The sequence below is a fragment of the Phyllostomus discolor genome, chromosome 11 (assembly GCF_004126475.2).
Source record: "Phyllostomus discolor isolate MPI-MPIP mPhyDis1 chromosome 11, mPhyDis1.pri.v3, whole genome shotgun sequence".
Lineage (NCBI taxonomy): Eukaryota > Metazoa > Chordata > Mammalia > Chiroptera > Phyllostomidae > Phyllostomus > Phyllostomus discolor.
The window spans coordinates 93878542-93901697 of NC_040913.2; the positions used below are offsets into that span (position 1 = coordinate 93878542).

The following is a 23156-nucleotide window of genomic DNA, read 5'->3' on the forward strand; positions in this document are numbered from 1 at the left end:
TCTGCGACTCCTGGGAGGCAACGGCCCCCGGGAGCCACGGGCACACCCAGCTTCCAGGCCTCGGCTGCTAATGCTGTCACCCAACAAGAGGAACCAGGGGTCCTCGGGGACGTGGCTGGTTCCACATGGGGCGAGAAATACCTACAACATGAGCCGGGCTCACCTTGTTGTCCTGAAAGTTGGCAAGTGCCCAAGGAAGGAAGGAAGGAAGGAGGGAGGGAGGGAGGAAGGAAGGGAGGAGGGAGGGAGGGAAGGAGGGAGGGAGGGAGGGAGGGAAGGGGGAAGGGGAAGAAAGGGAGATGGCCACAGTGATGAAGGCACGCCAAAGGGACACAGAAGACGACTGAATGGAGACATGTCCTCACACCCCTTACGTGCGGCCGCCCGCAGTTGCTTCCTTCCCAAGGGGACAGGACAGAAAGAAGGAGGAAGAGCCACCGCACAGTGGGGACGCCTGGCACGCACTCCCTGAGTCGTCACCCCCGGAGCCCTTTCCCACTGGTGACCTGTCCCCTCGCGGTGCTGTGCTGAGCACGGCCCTCCGTGTCTGCAGTCCGCCTCCCCACCCCCCCCACCCCCCCAGCCCCCCGCCCGTGGCCTCGCTCCACCAACAGGAGAACGCCACACAAAGTCCAGTCACTCTGTAAAACACCCGACAGCCCCACTCAGGCCACCCAGACCTCCAAACACCAGGCGTCCAGGAAACACTCACGGCCAGGAGACGCCAGCAGAGGGGTGACTGACAACGCACCGGGGCGTCCTGGGGGGGGTCACGACACAGAAAGGGGCGTCAGGCGAACACTGGGAAAAGGCAACTGGACTTGAGCTAGTGATGACATCTGGGGATGTTTCCCCGGAATGGTTCCCGCACGTGCAAGATCGTTCTGAGAGCACGGGAAGGGCCGTTCCCGAGGGCTGTGGACCGAGGACCCCACCGTGCGCAGAGCGTGCCAGCCTGGGTCTCTCTGGCCTCCTCACTTCCATGCCTGGTGCCCGGCGCCGCTGTCCAGGTTGTCTCTGATGGACGTTAGCTACGGGGTGAACCGCGACCCGATTGCTGCCGAGCAGCGGGCAGTGGGCAACGGGCAGCGGGCAGCGGGCAGGCCCCCTGTGTCCCACCAGGAGGCCACAGTACAGACGCAGGCACAGGCCCTCACGTGAGCGGGGGCTGCAGCTGCGGCCAGGGTCCGAGAGTCCGTCCTCAAAGCGTAGGGACTTCTAGATTAAAGGACATTTAACTCTGTTTCCGTGGACCCCAGGTGTTCCTCTGTTTGTCAGCTCTAGAGCCAAACAAGACCCATGGGGGGGGGGGTCCCCGCATGAGGGGACGGCACGGGGTCTTCGCGGGACGAGGCAGGGCTGGCCAGCAGCCGCCCTCTCGGGCCGACCCCTTCTCCCCTCCTCCTCGTTGCTGTCGCTGCAGCTGCAGGATCCCATCAGAATCCAGTGACGCAGCGCGGGAAATGTCCCACAGGTAGAGCTGCTCGCCTCCTCCCCGGCCTGAGAGCTGAGAAGTTTAAATATATATAGATGAATATATATACACACACATCCACACACATATAGAGGAAGATTTTTGAACAAAACAGAAATAACCTTCATCTTATAAATCAATTTTCTACGTACCCACGTTCCTTGCTACGGGAGATTTGTTTAGCGTCAACAGTCGGTCTTCGAGAATTAGAACAAGCGGAGTCTACAAATTGTCTGCTTTGCTGGTACATGACAGAGAAGCATGTTGTGCCGTTTGCAAAGGACTCTCTCTTTTTAATGAAGCTTGAGCTACTTGTGTGCATTCAATCACAGGAAAGGCTTTTAGGTTCAAATGAAAACAAAAATCATAAATTAGCGATAGGCCCACGCCTGGTAAACTTACACCACTTGTGGCCGTAACTTTAACTCAAGACTATTTTTAGAAGGTAGCCGCCAGCCCCGAGAAGAAAAATGGAATCAGGACGGGCGGAGTGGTAGCCGAGAACCTATTAATTAGAAAAAAGATAACGCCGCGTGACTTTTATAAATTGTTAAACTCCTTTTATCATTTTCTATACAAATATGCCTGAAAATCAGAAGTGACGTTAAAGGTAACGTCAGTTATACATCTAAATAAAGGTATCGAACCGTTTTGTGGAATGATACACACTTCCCCGTACAGGAATCTAACACATGGGTCTGAATTACTCATGTGTGCATTTTCCCATGCGATTGCTAAGACATACACACGTGTGTGAGTAGAGTGTGTGTGTGTGTGTGTGTGTGTACCTGAGTACAGGCTAAATGTCCCAATTGTTTGAAAACCCAGCGGAGTGAGCAGAGCGCACCCCATGAAGGGAAGTGGGGTGCAGACGCCAGGGAGCCGTCGCTCAGGGCGCCTGGAAGTCGCCTCCCGTGAGCGGCCGAGTCTCTGTGCAGATCAGGCCGCGCGTGAGGCCTGTTTTGTTCAGTCTTTGGACCTCACGGAGGCGGCTCGAGTCCTGGGTCCCCTCTTCAAAGGTGCTGCTGCTTGCATGCGCTTCCTGGAGGCCGTCTGCCCTTGACCCGGTCCCCACTAGGAGCGAGGATGCTCTTGGGTCTGGCTCATCTGAGGACGTGCTGGCTGAGGGTGCTGGGTGCCCGACACTGCTGCCTGGGGCCCGGGGCCCTCGGGCCCGGTGGGGCCCTCACCTCTGCAGCTCTGCCCGGGCCCCAGCTGTTACCGCCACCCAGAGATCGGCCAGGAGGGGCAGATTCCCTGGCAGATTGGACGACAGCGTCCTGGGAACACCTCCCGTCACACACGGCTGACGCTCTTCGTGCCCGGCCAGCCCAGCCCAGCCCAGCCCAGCCAGGACCTTCTTCCTCAGGCACAGCTGGGAGAAGTGAGGGTTCTCGTCGCCCCTGCTGCTTCTAATCCCAGGGGAGAAGCGGGGCACCCCGCTCCAGCCCTCCGCGTGGCCACAGCCAGGCCACAGGGACAGTGGCGGGTGTCGCACAGAAAGGCCCCCACTCCCCCCACTGCCCACCGCCTTTCTGTTACCCCTCCCCGGCACTCGGAGTGCAGAGGTTTTTCACGACAGCGTTTCCTGTAAACCTGCAGGCTTGGGCACAATGGTGGAGTCGTTACCCGGGAAATCAAACTAAACAGTGCGTGAACTCGATGGCCAATGGGAGTGATCTCAGATCCCATGGAGAGAAAGAGAAAAAGAGATCAGCTCACGCAGGGTCCACTCACCTGACACCTTCTGCAGGGACCTCCGTGGTCAGGGGGAGTGACCATGTCTACGGGGACATCGGTCCAGGCATCTGACAAGGGGGCCGTGCTGCTCGAGAGGCTGTGGCCTCTCTAAGTTGGGACTACCCAGGGGCCACCATGAGCCCAGCACCCCTGCAGAAGGCTGGGGCTTCTGCCATGGCCACCGTCCACGGCCTCTGTCCACTCCCCCTCCCCTCCCTGTCCCCGGCCCGTCCCAAGGCTGGGGACTTCCGCACCCGGATCTCCGTGTGAGGAGGCCCTCCCCAGGGGCCGGCCCTGGAGGGGAGACTGAGACCTGGGCGGACCCATGTTCCCAGGGCTCAACCCACCCATGGTCTCGTCACAGGGCACGTGGCCGGACCTCCCAGAGCCCCCGTCCTGCCCCCAGAGGGCTGCGCCCCTCGAGGGTCAAGAGTCTCGGAGGGTGGGGCCAGGGGAGGTGCCGGGCACCTCGGGGAAGCCCGTCTGTGAGCCGCTCTCAGGGGCCAGGTCCCGACGCCGCCTGGTGGCCAGTGCTTCCAGGGCCTCCTTGTCTTCAGCTGGACGTGTTTGAACTTTCCTAACGCGGGAGGGTAGACCCACTTCCCGATACTTCGACGTGGCCGGGAGAAAGAGGATGATCGTGAGTGGGTTCTTTTGTTTGTTTATTTTATTTTTATTTTATTTTTTAACCTGATTTGCCACATCGGCCCTGATGAGGAAAGAGTTTAGAAGTGTTTCCTGGATGGTGCCAGCCTCTGGACCGGAAGGCCGTGCCGTAGAGCACAGGCGGCAAACACACGGCCCGTGGGCCGAACCCGGCCTCCACCCTGTTGTATCTGGCCCGGCACCTGGTTTCCACCCAGCAGTGGTGCCGAGCTCCCTGTCCCCGGTTAAGGAGCAGTTCCGTGTGCACGGCCCTGAAGTCCCATCTGGTTCCTAGGAGGCGGCCGCGAGGCTGACGCGGCCCCGGGGAGCAGGAGCCCGGCGCCCGGGCCTCGGAGGGAGGGCCTGCAGCACGCTGGGCTCAGGGCGGGGCCGGGCCCTTCTGCGGGGTCCCTGCTCCCTGGTTCTGGTCGGTGCGCTGCCCTCCAGGGGGCTCTCCTTGGGGTGTTTAACCCTCCCCTTCAGATTTTAGAAACACTTTCCCCTTCTCTCTTTTTACAAACACCGAGACCAGGCAGTCAACTGGACACCGGTTTGTCGAGCCGGGAGTTCACGTCTGAAGAGAAGGGGGGAAGGGGGCCACAAAGAACTCCACGGCCAACCCGCCCACCACTCCCGGCGGAGCCCACAGCCCACCGCACGGCCGGGCAGGTGTCCCTGAGGCCACGCGGGTGCGGGCACCTTCACTGCCCGGGCAGCTCGCCTGGGCCGTCCCCATTGCTGCGCCCGTCCCGGGGGGGGCACCCCTCACACGGGGGTGGGGGGTCGTCTGCCTGTGACGTCGCCGCACCCCCGCTTCTGCGTGTCCTCTCAGCCAGCTCCCGGGCTCCCCGTTCGCTCTCGCTCTCCACTGTTCAGCCATTTTCCTGTTTTACTTACAGATCCCTCCGCCCCCCCCCCCCCCCCACTAAATTCTCGTGCGCCAGGAGATGTAAATCTGGGCTCTCGGTCTCTTTTATAAAGTTTTACATTGACCCCACGGACACACTCCGAGCTGGCGGGGTCCGGGCAGGCCTTCCGGTCCTCAGCTCTCGTCTCGTCTCGTTCGCTCCAGGACGCACTCACGGAGACGAGTTGTTTCCCATGAACTGCGTCCCCGCGTGTCGGGGCGGTCTCGGCCGTGTGGGCCCGCTCTCTCCCCGCCCCACCCCCCGGCACCGTCTCTCAGTTCCTCCCCAGGCTGCGCTTTCCAAGCCTCGGCCGCCCCCCGGTGCCTCGCCTCCTGTTCCTGTGGCCGTTTGGCCATCAGCTCGCGCCTGGAGTCATGCCTGTGGTGTCTGAGCCGGCGGAGGCCAGCTGCCCCGCACGGCTCCGCACGGTCACGGCCAAGTCCGCCGCCGACACGCAGAGCCAAGTCCACGGAAGGATCAGCGGCAGCGGGGGGTGTGCAAGGCCGCGGGGCTCCCCGCCGGCCGCGACTGCGCTGCTTACCCTCCCCCCCAGGGTCCCGTCCCACCGTCAAAACCATTTTGCCCCCCGCAAGTGTGACTCCCCACTTCTCCAAGCTGGCCGTGCCCGAGGCTGCCGTTCAGAATCTTGGGGAAATCTGGTCTGCAGATTTCCAACCCTTCTGCCAGCTGGCCTTGTGGCTGATGTTAACTTCGTCGCCCCGTCTCTCCCGATGCCTCTCTCCCGTCCTGCAAATCCCCTGCAGGGCGTGAAACGTACTTTTTAGGAACCAGCTGACCCTTTCGCCCTCAGATTTACACGAGATAATATCCCAGTCCTCCCAAAGCCTTAGATCAGAGCTCTCACGAGAACACTGGAGATCTGACGGCATCTTATTATTATACCTTTTGATGCTGACAACCCTTTCATAAACGTTTTTACTGTGGTGTGAAGACGGACACGCTGGGTGTGCCCTGCCCAGCCCTGCCAGCAGTGCCCACCAGCTGCGTGGCCATGGGGACACTGCCTAGCCTCTTTGTGTACCAGTGACCCCTTCTCTGGAAAGGGGGTCCCATTCCTACTTACTTGCATTGCGTTGATGAGCAGACACCAGGGAAAACACGGTCGAGCCCATAACAACGGCGTGTGTGTCACCACCGTAGAGCAGAACAGACAAGGTGGCCGGAGAAAGAACCCAGCTCCCCCTCTTTGCTCCCATCTTACTAACCGTCCCAGTGGGAGTGATGCTATTGGTGATGACGGGCTTCTTTGGTTTTATTGTTTTCAGGAGCTGGTGCATGTTAGAATAGTATCCCTTTATATATATATTTTTTACGCATGCATGACTGTCTGGTGGTTTCGTGGTGCTCGGGCACCGGAGGAAGAATCTGAAGCCCACTCATGCGTGCGAGCCCGCACTCTGTTCCAAGAGCCCTGCTCACGGCACTGTCTGCGTCATCTCGTTCATGTCCCGCAGCAGGCCCATCTGTGTGGGGGCTTCGTGTCCCCGTCCCCATGGCGAGACGCAGGCTCGGGGATTGAAGGAGTCTGCTGGTGGCGTGCGGGCTGTCTCCGGCTCGGGGACCCGCGTGTGTGACCCGCACCTGAGCTGCTCTGGGCCTTCCTGTCGGCACCGGCCACCGTTTTGTCCCTCCTGCAAACACCGCCGGTCCCTCTGCAGCTGGCCGGGCTGTGGCTTTTCCCGTTTGAGCACACGTGGGGCTCGCCTCCCCTTGCAGTGGCCCTGCCCCTGTGACTCTCCAGACAGCCGTGCTCTCCCCGCTCCCCGGCCGGGCGGGTGAGAACAGACTCAGGAGGGTGGCGCCGGGGGCCTGGCACCCACTGGGAAACCCTCGCCGCTTGGTCACGGACCCCTGCCGTCTCGGCATCTCCCGCACCCACCGCCACTCTCTGCGTCAGTCGGAGAACAGCTGTCGGGTTTCGGCACCTGAAAACCTGATTCCGTGTGGTGTCCCCAAAGCCCCACCGTCAGATCTCGCTAGTTCCCACCAAGGGGGGGGGGGCGGGGACACAGCTGTGGCAGACGCCCGTGGGCGAGCAGGGCTCGAGTGCCCAGCACCACGCGGGTCTGCGAGCTCCTGTTTCCTTGAGCTGCCGGGAGACCCACAGAGAGTGGCGCTCACCCTGGGGACCCGGATTCCCGACCCGGCCGTGGAGACGCTGTGCTCCTTCCTCTTCGGGGGAAATTCGGGCTTCTGTTTGCTTGCTTTTCGTCCCGTTTCGTGATGAGTATTAACGCCACGTTTTACTTCAGTATCGTGTTTTCCGTTTCTCCCGGAAAAGGAGTGGATACGACAGCCCTTCCGTCACTCAGCAGTCGGGCTGGGGCTTGTGAGGCCACAGCCTGGTTCCGCCCCGGAGCTGTGACCCTGGCACTCGCCCCGTCCCAGTGAGTGTCGGGGTCGGCGGCAGCGAGGCAGGAGCTGTGAGCATGTAATCGGAATGACAGCCGCGGCGGGAGCCCTGGCGCCCGGGCCCGGCCCCCTGAGGCCAGCTGGAGACCTGCCCCTGCCCCCTGCATCCCCTTCCAGAAACCCTTCCGCACGAGCACACCTGCCCCGGGCGCGGCCGCCCGGCCCAGAGAAGAATCCCCTTCTGGGAGCGTTGGTGGGAGGGGGGGTGACTTCAGGGGAGGGTGGGGGGCACTAACAGTCGAGTGCAAGTCCGTGCCGTGCGCATTTGTGAAACACTTAACGTGGGGACACAGAGGGAGAGCCCCCAGCCTCAGGCAACGGGTTAGAAGTGTCACTTGAGACGAGATCGGCAGAGATGACAGTTGGGTGGGATTTATTCATTTTAAATGACTTTTTCCAGCCACTGAGTCTGCGCGTTGGTAACACTCACGGCTGGGCGTCCATCTGTACATAGACCTACACCCGTTTTCATCCGGTTGTCACGACGGAGGGTGTTCTGGCCACTTTAAAAATAAAGCTGCTGCTGCTTTTATAATATTGTGGGCATGTTTGCTGTTTTCTTTTTGCTACTGAAAATTAGTATTTTCATTTATCCTAAGTTATTTCTTTTTGCTTGTTGACATCGATCCCATTAAATTTTTAATTTTTTTCTAAGAAAATTGGTTGAAAAGAAAAATCTGCATTGCCTAAATCATAAATATCTCTTTCTGCTAACAACCAGTGACTTTGAACTTTGTACATTAATTTTTCATCGCTTCCCCATTTGTTAAATCATTTTACTTTTAAAATTCTTAAATTCTTTTTAAGCCTGGGAGGCCTGTTTACATTTTTAGCCAAATGTGGGGGTTGGGGGGAGAAACTCGACTGAAAGTTATAATTTGTTACTGATTCGTTGTTTCCAAACTGTGGATTTTGTCCCACTGTCTTTTGAAAAGCTTTTTCGATTTTCTCTGTCCCCACCCGGCTATTAAACATGTAAATCTTAATCATACACACACTCTCTCTAGACCACACATCACCCTTCCCATTAGTATCTGTCGTGGTCGTTCAGTCGATGTGTGTTGAGCGAGGCCTTGCTCAGAGCTGGACGTTGTTCCGGACGTGGTGGAGACAGCAATGAACATGTGCCCCCCCCCCCCCCCACCAACCAGACCCCGTGAGCGGGTCAGGGGTAGACCAGAGGCCGTGGCTGCAGTGCCCCCCAAGCACAGGGTGACGCAGAGCGGATATCAGGACACCTGTGTCCTCCCCTCCCGTGCGCCCACCACACCGTGGGGAGTGAGTGCCGACGAGGACCCGCTTTCAGTAAGTGAGCAGAGCCTCGGCAGGGGTGGGGGGGGTCAAAGAGGAGGCTTGGACCCCGGTCCTTCCGTCTGATACTGCTGGCCGCCGGCAGTGAGGCCATCCAAAAGGCGCCAAGCATGGGGTCAGCGTTCTTCAGATTGTAACGGAATTGTCTGGATGTCGAGGTAAAGACCAGTCTGTGGACAGGAGCAGAGCAGGGGGCCTTTCCCTGGGCCGAGAAGCTGGGGGTGGTGTGCGGAGGAAGGGGGGCGGAGGAAGGGGGCCCCAGAAACAGAGATGGCCGCACCGCCACTGCAGGGGCTTGGTGGACAGAGGGGGGCGCGGGGCTGCTGATCGCCATCCCGGACGGAGCCCCCGCTGCCCCTGGAGGAGGGTTCCTGTGTGGTCGACGACCATCTGAGGTATGACGTTAGCCACAGCCCAGGCGGACTCCCCAGCCCTCGCTGGTTGCTCGTTGGCACCACCGGTTTTAAACTCCGCCGCGTTTCCTGTTCACGACGGCCCTCCTGGCTTCATGGCATAGGATGGCAGGGTCATGCTGCTTTCTGCATTTCCCAGTGGTCTGTGTTCCCAAACACGGCAGGCGACTCTGTTCGGAGTTTTAAGACATGGATTTTCTCCCCACAAAAGGCTTGTCCTACTCAGGGGGACCCTTGTTTTCAGAAATGACATTTTCTTCTCAAAAGTTTGGAAGTCAGTGCAATTTACCACTTCCTGGCAATACCGCCGCATAGTTAGATTTTACTAATTGTCTATCCTTCGCTCTTTTTTAAGCGTATTAAACAGGCCGAAGATGACACAGTGAGATGCTGGTCCACGTACTGCCGGTAACGCGTGATCTGTGTCGTATCTCGTGGTTTTTCTGTGAGGAGCTTTCTGCAGGTCAGCCTGCACTAAAGACAGATAATTTTTTAAAAGCATTTCTTTCCATTTTCAATCGGAAAATGGATAGGAAGGTGCTGCAGGCTTCACTCAGTCCCCAGATCGCTCCTTTGGTTATGCCGTTACGAAGGCAAGTCCTTGCCGTGATCACCAAGAGCAGGCTGTGAGATAGGTCACAGACGTGTACTGAGAACGCTCGTCTGTGGGGAACTCCTCTGGACACAGAGTAGAGTGAGGTGGGCTTCCAGGTAAGAAGTATTACGAACAGCTCAGGAAAAGGAATGCAGGCCCTTACAAAAGGGGAGGGTCTGTTCATTCCACGTGCTCCCAGACAAGGGAGACAAGCACCAATGGGCTCCAGCCCCATGCGTCTGCCCCCCACCCCAGCTGCCCCGCCGCCCCGCCGCCCCGCCAGCCTCTCTCCACTCTCCGGCTCACGATGGGAAGGCAGCAGCCGCCGCGCACCTCGGACCAGAGACCCGAAGCTCTGGCTGAGCCCGAGAAGCAGCTGGTCCCCAGGCAGAGCTGGAACTCTCTCTACTGGGGAAATCCTGGGCAGTTAAAGGTGAAAACACTTAAAATGTCCATGCATGACATTTTTATAAGACTTCTTGACTTAGAAATTATGAATATGGGGTTGAACAAAGGACTCCTTTTATAAAAGAAGAAAGGATGATTGTAAACCAAACTTAACTGTTTTCTACCGCATCTCAAACAGGTTTTTGTTGACTATGTTCGGACATCATTTTTTTAAAAAACAGAACTGAACACACTTTGGCTACGTAAATGGTGATTTTGTCGATGTGTCAGTGACATTCAGCGTCTCACCGGTAGCACGGTTTTGTTCTCTGGGTTTCTACAGAGCTGGCTTTGTTCGTAATTAATGGCATAATAAAATGATTTCAGGAGTGCTGCGCTTCCCTCTCGTTCCACTGGGAAAGGTCTGTCCCTTCCTCAGCTTGCAAACAAACAAAACAAATTTCACCATATTATGCGTACACATCCAGCTACACTCGGTACCCGTGTGAACAATTGGGTTTGGGTAAAAAATAATTTAGTGTTATTCACTTGGAAATGCTTCTGTGTTTGGAAGTCACTCCTTTTCTAAATGGTGGGATCCTTCGTTTGTTTGAATGCTATGTGATCGCAGCCGACGTACTGGGGACAGGCTGGATTTGAACCAGGAACGTGGGGGCAATGGATGATCACCTCTCTCTTTATCACCTTCGTGCATCCATTAGGTTGGAAATCATGTTTTCTGAGTGGGGATGGTGTGTCGATTAGGTTTCAAGGCCATTGACGTAGGCAGGGAATCAATCACAGCAGCACGACACGTGAGGCAGTGAGGAAGGGCCGGATGCACGGCCATCTCCCCAGAATGCAGGTGAATGCAGTGTCTGGTGGTTAAACCTGGTGGTTGGAACTCAGTTGTGAATCGGACACTAGACCCGCACAGAACCCTACAGATATAATGGGGGGGGGGCACTTTTATTGAAAGCTGATAGATGAGTGAATGGTCTTTCATCGACTCTTCCTGCTGTTTGTCCATCAAACACCCTCAATGACACACTGGTTGGTGGTGAGCACCAGGCTGTGCCGGTCCAGAGCCGATGCAGCGTGCATGCCCATGGATGCTTCTTGCCTGTTCGGGTCACCTACGTTACAGGGCGCTGGGTGCACGGGCCGCAGACTCTCGCCACCAGGAAAGGAACCTGCACTGGGGCACTGAATCTATGCAGAACGGTGTTTTTCCCTCTCATCAGAATGCGTCATTTATACTTTAAAAATGTTTTTACCAAAGTACTGAATTGCTGGTGTAAAACACGAACACATTTCTCTGTTCAATTTGTAGGCTGCATTAAACCGCTTCTGTGCTGCACTCACTAGTTTTACTACCTCACAGGCGGGGCATGGGTGGTGCCATGGAGTGCTGTTGATAGAGAACCGTCCTTTATCTTCTCCTTCTTTTCTTTCTTCCCCCCGCAGTGCTGCCGAGCCACACCTGCGGGAACCCTGGGGAAATTCTGAAAGGAGTCCTCCACGGGACAAGGTTCAACATCGGAGACAAAATCCGGTACAGCTGTCTGTCCGGCTACGTCTTGGAAGGCCACGCCATCCTGACCTGCATCGTGAGCCCGGGGAACGGCGCGTCCTGGGACTTCCCGGCCCCGTTCTGCAGAGGTAGGCGCTGCGCAGGGGGACTCCCCGGGACCGCACACCTGCTCCAGGTGCCTGGCTCTGGAGCTGACCTCTCGAGTTTCCCAGTGGTGACACAGGGGCCGTCCCGCTGGGTCTTCCCAGACCAGCTCATCCTGTTCCCAAAGGGCGCACTCCGTGCCACCAGCAGAACAAGTGTAGATATGGTCCTTAAGTAGCCAAACCTGTCCCCCTCTGTCCTAGTCCTCAGACTCCGTGACCCGCTGCACCATGTATCGCCTCTCGTTGAACTCGTCTACGTTTTAATATACGCCTTTATGTCCGTCTTGATTTCATCGTTGCTGTTCTTCTTTTTCTCATTAACAATGACAAATACCCCGATAATTAAAATTCACGTTCTAAGGGCTCTTTCAACGCTCTTAGCCTTCTGAAACAAAGCAGTCGGGAAGGAACGTGCTGTTACATGACGTGCTCAGCGTCTGCGTTGGGATAAGGTTGGAATGACTGCTCCCAGCGCCCCCTGCGTTTCAGCCTTTTCTGTAATGTTAACTTTACTGATCAAAACACTCTAAGAAACAGCTTGCTTTGGGTCTTAGATTTTGAATTTATTAAGAAAAATTCATCTTACAGTTTCAAAAATGAAAGCATCGCTAACATTTATTAAGGTCTTCGTGTAGTGCCTGTAAATGTGCTAAGCACTTTACTTGAATCACATTATTGAATTCTTACAACCCATTGAAACAAAAATTATTGACACTTTTTAACAGAGAAACACATTTTTATATACGTAAAGTTTACAGAGGTAGAGTGGGTGAAGATTCAAGTTCACGCCTGACTTTTTCTGTATCTTTTTATTTTTTAATTGCAGTGTGTAGTCTGTATTATCTGTGTTAGCCTCAGATGTGCAACCACATGGTTAGACAGTCACGTGCTCTACAGAGCAGTCCCCTGCTGGACCGCCTTCCTACACCACGCAGGAGAACACACTCAACATGGATTACAGAGTAGAACGGGAGACTCGAAACCGTAAAACTCCCAGAAGAAAATGTAAGCACTTAAACCTCAGACGTGTCTCCTAGCAGTGTTTTTTCTGATGCATCTCCGTGGGCGGGGGAAACAAAAGAAAAAATAAACAAATGAAACCACAGGGAACCTGTAAAAACGCACAGCGAGGGGAACATGGAAGACGCCTTCACGAAGGGAGATTGCCACCAAGGACGCACGTGGGAAGGGAGTGGGGTCCACTGTTTACGCAGAGCTCACACAGCTTCATGCCGGGGGAGCAGGTAAAGGCAGGCAGAGCGCCGGGACGGACCCTTCTCCGCACCAGACTTTAGTCCACGCTCGTGACCAGACACACGCGCAGCCTTACTGGGAGTGACCACGTGTCAGTGGGCGATTCTCATCGGCATGTTCCTGCGTCGGCCCGTGCTGTTTGAGGGACACGTTTCTGGTTTCCCATGTTAAACGGTGCAGCCTCAGGGGGTCACCTTGAAGGTGACTATTTCAGGAACGGCGTGTCACCACTGACTCCCACCGCTGCTGGCCGGCGCGCACTGATGACTTATCGTGGGCCAGGCGTGACTTGGACACACTCAGTCCTCACACGTAGGTGACGTGTTCGGGCGTCCTTGTACGAGGGAGAGGAGTCTGGGGATGAGCTGGGACACGGGATGTGCTCCGACGGTTCCAGCCGGCGGTGGTCAGAGCCCGCGCCGACCGTGTTCAGGGAAGTCCCGCGTCCTGGAGGGATTCCTGCTGTGCCTGTCATCTGTCCCCACGTCCTTTACCTGCCTGAAGTGCTCATTTCCTGTGCGTGTTCCAGGGCCTGTTACATCTCTTTCCTTCTTTCCTCCCTTACTGCTATTGTTTTCCAGATACCTAGTAGCGAAAAGTGTTCCAAAATCCACACTTCTGTCCCATTTCCCGTGTCTTTCCGTAGATTCCCTCAATGAATCGATCCCATTTAAGGTCACCGCCACGGGCAGGCCCTGCGTGCCCCTGCCTTCCCTATCCCCGCCACCCTTTCCACGGCGGTCCCAGCCCCTCTGGAGAGGCACGGCAGTTAGTTCCCTCGGCTCCGCTCGCCACTGCTGCCCACGTGTGACTTCTCCTTCCCCGCTGCCTCACGCCCACCCCCACCCCCGTGTTCCATTCGGTTACTTGTTTCCTCCCCCCACACCTCCCTTGGGTGGGTTACCTGAGCTCCACGCCGGGACCCTCAGCTCCCCCACCCGCCACACCCCACTCCCGGTTCATTGTGCCCCCCACACCTTCATCAGGACCCCTCCTCTCTCCAGCAGACGGCACCAGCGACTCACCGCGAATTCAGTGCACGCGCGTCCCCGTGGCCCTGCACGCGCCCCGTAGTGGTCTGCTGGACGGCCGTTCCTCTGTCGGCGGCCCCGGCGGGCGTTCTGCTTCCACCCGCCCAGCTGCGCGGGGGCTCACCTGTGCTGGCTTCGCCGATATCCCCGCCCCCCTCCCACCCCTGCGTCCCGAGTCCCTTCTGCGGGCAGGTGTCGCCGCCGCAGACGTGCGCAAACACCGCCCGGGAGGAGTGCGTGTGGTCTGCTGGTCCCTGAGAGCCCTCCCCAGCGCACCGCGGCGCCCGCCTGCCCACTCCCGCCCACTCGTCCTGTTAGCACTGTGGACCTTTCCCCTTCGAGCCACAGATCCTACGCGTCTGTCGCTTTCACTCCGAACTCCGAATTCAGTCCTTCCTTACCCTGGCGGCCCTTTTTCACACGTTATCTTTAACAAGAGGGCCCTTCGGTTTGAATCGTTCATGTCGTTGCTACTTTAGATTTTACCTTCATGTCTCAGAGCTGCCCGTAGCAGTGGGTAGCCCGGCAGGAGATGACGTGCCGTCATGGAAACGCCATTCCCGCGCCCCCGACGCCTCTCCGTGTGACACGGGGCCTAACCTGCAGGTGTCCCTACCGCCCCTCGCCCCCACCCGTCTGGGAACAGAGACGTGGCAGGCGAGGGCCGTCAGGTCACGAGTCACAAACTTGAAAATGCAGAAATAAACATCGACAGCAAGTAGGACAGCTTCCTCCTTTTTAACTCTTTTTTTCTAATAATTATTTATTGTTTTTAGAGAGGGGAATGCAGAGAGAGAGAGAGGAATGGAGACAGACAAAGAAACAGAAAGAGACATTAATTTGTTCTTCCACTTATGGGTGCATCATTGGGTGACTCCCGTGTGAGCCCTGGCCGGGGATCGAACTGGCGACCCTGGTGCATCAGGATGGCGCTCCCACCAGCTGAGCTGCCGGCCGGGGCTACCACAGCTTCTCTTCTTTCTGCTCAGACTTCCCCGGGAGTTTTCTCCTTAACGACCAACCTTTCCTCATCCCACTGTTACAAACCTTATAGAGCCAAAGTATGGATAACACTACGGTCCCCATCGTTCCTATTCTGCCACCAGTTTATTGAATCTCAACTGTATCAAGATGCTTTGGTCCTGATCTTTTTTCTTCTCTATGACAGCTTATGAAACTTATGCTTAAATATTGCTTTATCTAATGCTCGGGCTAGATTACAAAGGACATTACGTTAGACGTAATTATTTCACAGAACTAAGTCGAAAGCTGCACCATTGTTACTCCCTGATTTGGGTAGCTGGGTCGTAAAGAAAAAAACCACTGGTCTGGTTTTTGTAAATGCACAGATGTGGCATGCTTACGGGAGACATAAATGGATTTCAGCAATATAGGCTTAGATGTTTTACAAAAACGAAATGAGTGTATTTCCTTTTCTCCCACGAGCCAGTGCCTCAGGTCCAGAAATCACATGAGGTTTCTTCTCAGTGGTGTCCCCGACAGGAACACCACCCCCTCCCTCCTCACGACAACGACGGTGTTTTGCTGGGGCTGAACAATTTACACCTGACCCGAGGGCGGCGTTAGCCTGCAGGGTGAGCTGAGGTGTGTGCATCGTCTCTGGGGTCGCGATGCCCTTCGAAGAAACACGATGTAATTTTATGTTCAGTGCAATCAACACGTAAGAACTCGGCAGGGCAGCCGGCGCTATTTAACACAAGTTTCTGTAAATTGGAGGCCAGCATCGAAGGGACCTCGGGCAAGGATGAGCATTCGATTCTGTTCTGGAAGCACAATACCTTCCTCTCCTTCACTTATCCTTGCATTTTCACCTCCGCATCCACACCCTCCTGAGTTCTCCTTCGTCGTCATGGACCGGCCCTGTGGTCCCCGCAGCCTCCGCACGGATTCACTGTGTCTGTGCCTGCAGGGACGGCGAGGGCTTCGGGGAGAGAGACGGAAGGGGAAGAGGGTGCTGGGCAGGCTCAGGGACAGGTGCTCTTGGTCCAGGCTGGAGTGCCTTCGTCCTTCGCCCTGTGTCCCCTGACTTTACTATGGCATCGCATAGACCGTGAGGCTGGAGGCCGGGATCTTGCACAAGCCACCTTGAACTCCAGGATGCTGCAGGGCCATCGGGGACCAAGTCCAAAAGAGGGGAGTTCTTGTTGGGTGCAAACCGCGAAGGGCGGACCCCTGTCTCAGGGCCTGCAGACAAGGAGGAGGGGAGGAAGGAGGGAAGGATCTGTGGCAGGAAAACACGCCTCTAAAAGACACCTCCTATCGGGCCCAAAGAGATCGCCGTCCCCTGACGTTGGCCCACGAGGCGGGGACATTTCTCATCCATCGCCTGCCTTCGGAGACCGTTTCCCGCCGACTCTCTAGTCCTGGATCGAGTTTTTGTCAGTCTGAGTGTGGTCCCCCGGCCACCGCCGTGTTCTACCTGCGTGACCACTCAGGGACCGCACGGCTGTTCAGGACGGGAGCCGACCCCAGGCCTGGAGAAGGCGGCGCCTGGAGGGGTGACCGGACGCCGCAGGAGATACACGTGCCAGGAGGAAGCCAGCTCTCAGCACGTGTGAGTCCATGCCAGCCGGAGACCCGCGCCCTCTTCCCTGAACCCCACTTTCCCGTGGCCCCGGCTTCTTCCGAGGCGGAAGGCTCACTCGTGCTTGCAAATGAGGCCTCAGAAACAGTCCTTAGCGGCGCTGGCAGAGCTGAGACCCCCGCATCCTGGACGTGCCCGACCACACGCTGCCCTAAACAGCATCTCTACACGTTCCACACTCCACGCCGCGGCCTGGACTAACACGGGCGCGTGACTCGTGGGAACTCCCACGGGAGGGTGTCAAAAACCACACGTACGTGGCATCGCTGTGTAAACGCACCGAAGCCGTAAATGCACAGCCCTGCTTGCACCTCGGACCCCTGTGACATGTGTGCAGGGGAGGCGGTGGCACCCTCGTGATGAGGGACGGACTGAAAAGACATTCCTGACAGCCCGCAAACTCGGGGCGCAGGCGGCATGAAGAGGCTGCTGCACGCTCAACCGCATCCTCCTGCTTCCACTGAAATCCACTTAATCTGCACGGCACGTGCACGGGATTAATCTATATGGCATGTGCACAGGATTAATCTGCACAGCACGTGCACAGGATTCATCTACACGGCACGTGCACGGGATTAATCTACACAGCACGTGAATGGGATTAATCCACACAGCACATGCACAGGATTAAAGCGTGTCACAAAGCTGAATCGACACGGGGGGTCCCACCAAAGCGCCCACACCGTTGTGTGACAAACATTTCGGCGCCCTTTAACCTTTTCCGGAGGGGGGGGGGTGTTGTCCTTAGTATCGAAAACCTGTTCATGCTCTTCTCTCCTTCTTTCCCAACTTTGGATTTTTTAAGTTGGCATCTGTCCATGAGTTTTAATGTCCGGATATCACTCTGCTTCACCATGTCTTGCTTCTCCGGGTTGCACTTAGATTTCTGTGTGTGTTATCTTTATAAGTGTAAACGGCACACTTGACCTCCGGGCCCTGTCTCTGTCATTCCCCCAGCCACCCCTCGCCTCCTGCCACGTCTGACGTCCCCCGCGTTGCCCTCGCTCTTCCAGGACAGCCCCTAACCCCTCCCCCTCCTGCGTCCTCAGCCGCAACAGAACCCTGTGTCACTGAAGCCGTTAACGTTCATGTTTTATTCTGCAATCTCGGTTCAGTCCTTCTGCACATGCCCGAGGGCTGCTCGTGACGCTGGAGAGCAGCACAGCACACGGACACTCAGTGGCTGTGACAACAGTGTCTGCCCCGCGGCCCCGGGCTCTGCCTGCAGCCACCGTCCTCCCCGGGAGCGCAGGGCCACAGTCCCCGCGCTGCTCAGAGTTCGGGGGAGCCCCTCGCAGCCGCGGTGACTCGGGGTGACGCCGTGGGGCCGCTGTGCTTCTCCGGCCGGGGCGCTCGCTCCTTGGTTAGGGTGCGACTGCCGCTCAAACACCGGTGTGTAGCCTCTTGCTCACTCTCTCCACACACATACACACACACACACACACACACACACACACAAGATGCACACATGTGCATATGTGTGCATATATTGCCTGTACAGCACATACACACGTGTGTGTGTGTGTGTGTGTGTGTGTACACCAGGGGCATCCAACCTTTTGGCGTCTCTGGACCACACCGGAAGAAGAACAGTTGCCTTGGGCCACACCTTAAATACACAAACACTAACAAAAACTGATGAGCAAAAGCAAGGTTTTAAGCGAACTGACGATTTTGTGTCGGGCCGCATTCCCAGCCGTCCTGGGCCCGGGCGGCCCGTGGGCTGCGGGGTGGGCACCCCGCCGGCACAGCCACACACACACGGGAGCAGCAGATGTCTGAGAAGGTCTCGTTCTCAGCGTCTGTGAGGAGACTCCGTGGAACAGCAGGGGGAGCCGGTCAGGTGCCGGGAGGGCAGCGGGCTGCAGGGGCGGCTGTCGCAGCCTCTCCCGTGGACGCAGACGGCTTCCACCGAGCACTGGGTGGGGCCACCTCCAGGTGCTTGGCAGACGACAGGGTGGCCTCATGGGTTTCCAACAACAAACCCACCCCCCCCTCCGCACACTGAGCCCCACGGAGCGCGGAGCCCAAGGAGGGCTGCTTCAGCGAAAGGCGACCGACACGCTGCAGCTGTACCCCCACAGACTGAGTCACCTGGGAGAAGAGAGGGGAAGGGTCTCCCACGCCCCACCCACTGGGCCCCCCGGAAGGGGCTGCTTCGCGCCCCTCAGAGCTCCGACCCGGCCCCTGTGTGAACACCTGCGTCCAAGGGGCAGACGCACCTGGTGGTTTAGAATGCACCACCCTAGTATGTGACAGTTCCACAGAACACGGGGGGCGGCAGCTGTTCGGCACTTTTTCAGAGGATTGGCTGGTTCTGTCCGTTTCCAGGCAGTCGCGTGTTCCTGGAAGAATTGGTGACAGTCAGCGAGGGGCCGAGAGCCCCCGAATGAAGAACCGGCCGGTCTCGGTGTCATCTGCAACAAAGCACGCAAATAAAACACGGGTGCTCAGGGCTCGGCGACAGCTGTCTGAGGCCGCAAATCTCTTTAATTGACGAGCCTTGCGCAACGTGACGGGAAGTGACAGCATGTCACTGATGCTTGATGAGCTGTCGCTTGGAGGTTTTTAACTACAGGCTCGGGAGGAGAGGAAGGGGGCGCCCGGGAGACGGCGCCGCTGGAGGGGGAGGGGGAGGGGGAGAAGCCGCACCACGTGGGGGTGCCCGTAAACCCTGTGGCCGTGAGCACAGCCGTGGCCCCGCCGGCCACGTGGCAGAGGGGGCGCTGCCAAGCTGATCTCCGGGAGTTGCCCCCCCAGGGCCTGGCCGTGCACAGTGACACCCGCTGGGACCACCCTCGTGTGAGGAACCGGCTCTAAAGCACGTTGGAGTAGCTGTGACAGTTTAGTTTCTCGCAGGCTGCGCAGTAAACAAGCCTGACGTACACCTTGGCCGGACTGGAAAAGGGAGCCGCTACAACGAGACGTCCGCTGGAGATGTGGCTGTCCCCGTTTCACCCCGAGTCACCGACGGGCCGGCGTGGCGTGAGCACAGAGGCCGAGGGCCGACCCCAGCTCCGCGGCGCTCTCGGGGGCCAAAGCAGAGAGCGACGTCCCGACGTCCCTTCGTTTGTCTGCGTTCCGGGTGTTGCGCCTGCACCATCTGCTTCCAGCCGACAACACTTCGCCCTCCCTGTCCTCAAACTCACACAGACCAACGGTGTTCCTCTCCCCTAATCCGACGCCCTGAGTGTCCCAGTGTTTGCGCCAGCACACGGCGCTGCGGCCAGCGTCTCCACGTGTGCCGCGTTGTCCCCGTCTGTGTGGCTGTTGCCCAAGCACGGACTCGCAGGGGTGCTCCGTGTGCCTCGCAGACTCCGGGCCGCCGAGCCTCAGCACAGCTCCTCTCGGCTTGGGTGCGACTCCTTTCAGTTTGTGAGAAGTCGGCAGCGCTAAAGCGTCCCCTCAGGTTGCTCCCACGGTCCCTCGGGTCCGGGGAACGCGTCTGCTGCGTGTCCGTGCGCACACGTTGGTTCTGGAAGGAGGCGTTTATCGGGGACCGAGGAGGCGTCAAAGCAGCTCGACAGCAAGGTCCCTGGACGTGCCTGCCCAGGGCTACTCGGCGGACGCTCCGTGCCTTTCCAGCCGCACGGCGCCCACGTCTGCTGCCGCGGGCACCCCCGAGGAGCGGGGGTCTCCACAGACGGACCCTGAACAAATGGGTGAGACCCTGCTCACCAAGCCAGACACCGGGCCACGCGTGGTCCTCATGCCGGGATCCCCGTCGGGGAGTTCTGGGTATGCAGGCCACAAAGGGGGCGACACAGGAGCAGCACCAGCTGGCGTGGAGGTGATGTCTTCACAGACGGAGCCAGGCACATGGACCGAGAGATGAGGGGGGACCCATCAGATGTGCCACAGCCACCTGCAGCACCGGCTCAGGGAGCTTCCGTTAAGGAGACCGTGTCTGATGGAGAGCTGCAGCACCCGGCTGCTGGGAGGAGGCTCAGGGCAGGCCTGCTTTAGGCGACCGACGCCACCTGTCTTCGGCCAGAGCAGGATTCCGCGGCCCCTGGAGGAGCTGAGAAGCGAGGTGAACGCGGGCATCCGAAGCACGGCCCGGGTCAGGGAAATGGCCGGGGCTCTGGTCCTGAGACCGGAGCACAGTGGGAGGGCAGAGCGGACAGTGGCGTGGGGGGGTGGTCACAGAGGAGGTCAGAGGTGAGCAGGGAAGATCCCGTAGGGCCTGTGGGCCGTGAAGTGGACGTGCGCCTCCGTCCTGAGTGGAGGGGAAGACCCCGGGGGGTTAAAGACCAGAAGCGGCGTCGCTGCACTTGGACTTGAAGAGGATGCCCTGGAGGAGAGACTACGGGGGAGGGGGGGGCGGGGTGGAAACCCGGTCAGGACCGGACAGCAGGGCAGGCGTCCGGGCGGGAGGGGACGGTGCCTGGGGGGTGGGGGCAGCCGGGAGGCTGGCGCGACAGGCCCGCATGTGGGGTGTGGCTTACAGAAAGGCCCCCGGGGGCTCGGCTTCTCTGTGCCGTGGGGTGTGCGGGGGGTGGACGTGGAGCTCTGAGCAACGGTCTCCAGGCTGTGGGCGTCTCCGGTGTCCACACTGCTCCCTTGACAACTGGTGCCATAGCGGAAAATGTCACCGTGACTGATGACACCTCAGGCTTCATCGAGATCCTGGCAGTTGCTTTAGGAGAGGTCAGTGTCCTCCCACTTGTCTTTATCGGCACATGTTACGGTGGGGAAAAAGCATCAGCATCTGTTACCAAATGTTATACATGTAGCCAATGGCATATGGAGAGTAGATGAGCTTTTTGGTAAAATAACATGTTCTAAGACATGTCTATAAATATAATTTCTTCCTTTCCCTTTCCTTTCTTCCTTCCTTCTTTCCTTCTTTCTCTCCCTTCCTTCCACCACTTACTACAGTGCTTATTGGTATCGTATCTATTTCATCTTTACTGACTTATGCTTGGTCCTTTCCCAAACTATTCCAGTTTAAGTCTTCGTGCAACTATTAACTCGTTGGAAACTTTTTGTGAATCAAGGTGTCTGTATTATCATAACATCTTATGGTATTATCTGAAGTTCAAAGACAAATACACATTCCAAACTCTGTAGACAATAAAGATGAGGATGATTCCTTTCAAGAGCACCGTTTTCTCAAATGTACGTGTCAGGGCATCAAGGCACGATGGCACCGTACGTACATTTGGATCCTAAAACGTTGCCGAGTTCTCTCCACCTCCCAGGGTTCCGAGATGATCCCTGGAACGACCGTTCACCTGCCTCCAGGTGCCAGGTGTGCGGTGGTCAGACAGTCCCGGCGGTGGGGCAGCCGCGAGCGCGCTCCTTCCCAGGATGGCACTCGGGTGGGGTGGCTAACGCAGCGTCACTGGTGAGCAACGCCGTTCCACAGAGCTCAGTTAACAGGTCCGCACGGCCGGCCCCCGAGTCGGCGGACACCCAGCTCCCAGCTCGGCACCGCCTGTCCCTGCTCAAGGGCGGCCCCTCTGTCGACGCACCCGTGTGTGAGACCCCTCTCCTCTGTCCCCTGCAGCCGAGGGCGCCTGCGGGGGGACCCTGCGGGGCACCAGCAGCAGCATCTCCAGCCCCCACTTCCCGTCGGAGTACGACAACAACGCCGACTGCACGTGGACCATCCTGGCCGAGCCGGGGGACACCATCGCCCTGGTCTTCACCGACTTCCAGCTGGAGGAGGGCTACGACTTCCTGGAGATCAGCGGGACGGAGGCGCCCTCCATCTGGTAGGTGCTGCGGCGGGCCGTGCGCGTCCCCACACAGTGATGGGCGGCCACGTGCCCCCCCCGGGGGGCGGGGGGGGCCGTTGGCAGGCCTGGGGGTCGTCTCTCTGCCGCGCTGCTGTGCCGGCGGCGGAAAGGTCATTGATGCGCATCGTGACTGACTCCAGAGTCCCTAAGTTGTCTTTGTGCGGGCGTTTGGGGCTGGGGGGCTCTCCGTGCCCCAAGTGTGGCAGCGGAACTGACTGTGCCCCAGTTCTGGACCCTTCCAAAGCCGCCAGAAGACGGCTCAGCAAGGTAAGTGTTGGATTTAGTCCAGAGCCGACGCAAGGTGATCCGATATGTTCAGGCTGTGGGCTCACCGGTTATTGATCCACTGCGCTGCCACGGTGTGGCCGCGTGGCTCTCGTTCTCCCTGGACACGCCGCACCGAGCCCTGGAGCCACTTGCGGGCTGCAGCAAACCACCCAACACATGCGTGAGGTCTGGCAATGTGGTCAGCACCTGTCAGGGCTCTCTGGTGGGCACTCGGGGGCGAGGAGGGGAGTCAGGACACCCGGATCTGGTCAGCCGCGCTCGGCTCAGGCTCCTGGGGTCGGCGGCAAGAGCAGCCTTCGCCACGTCTCCCAGCGCCACTGAGAGTGGAGAATCCAAAGACGAGGTGGCTGGCCAAAGGCTTGAGGGGTGTCTTGATTTAAGGCACTTGTTGGAGGTGCAGCTGCTTTGGTTGTTGGAAGTGTTTCATTTCTTCACGTGTCGAAGCCTGCCTCAGGGACCTGTGTCAGGGGTGCAGCCCCGCCAGCGGACCGGGACGCACGGGTCTCCACATGCGGGTGGAACGGGGGTGGCTGCGCGTGCCAGGGAGAGGAGAGTGTGGAATGAGGGCCGTGGCTGTGTCCCCAGGTTCCGGTTTGCGTTTCCGTACGAAGACTAAAGGGCAAAGTGTCAGACCTCAGGCGCGTCACA

General features: G+C 58.0%; 1 protein-coding gene across 1 annotated transcript in view; it reads left to right on the top strand.

Annotated features, from left to right (window-relative positions):
* The window catches only part of LOC118497255 (CUB and sushi domain-containing protein 1-like), a 498451-nt gene extending 486689 nt beyond the window's left edge, over positions 1-11762 (top strand). The window contains exons 4-5 of the mRNA XM_036011115.1: positions 11374-11568; positions 11689-11762. Coding sequence (XP_035867008.1) covers positions 11374-11568; positions 11689-11762 — 269 coding nt within the window. The remainder of the gene's footprint in view (positions 1-11373; positions 11569-11688) is intronic.
* The last annotated feature ends 11394 nt before the right edge of the window (positions 11763-23156 follow it).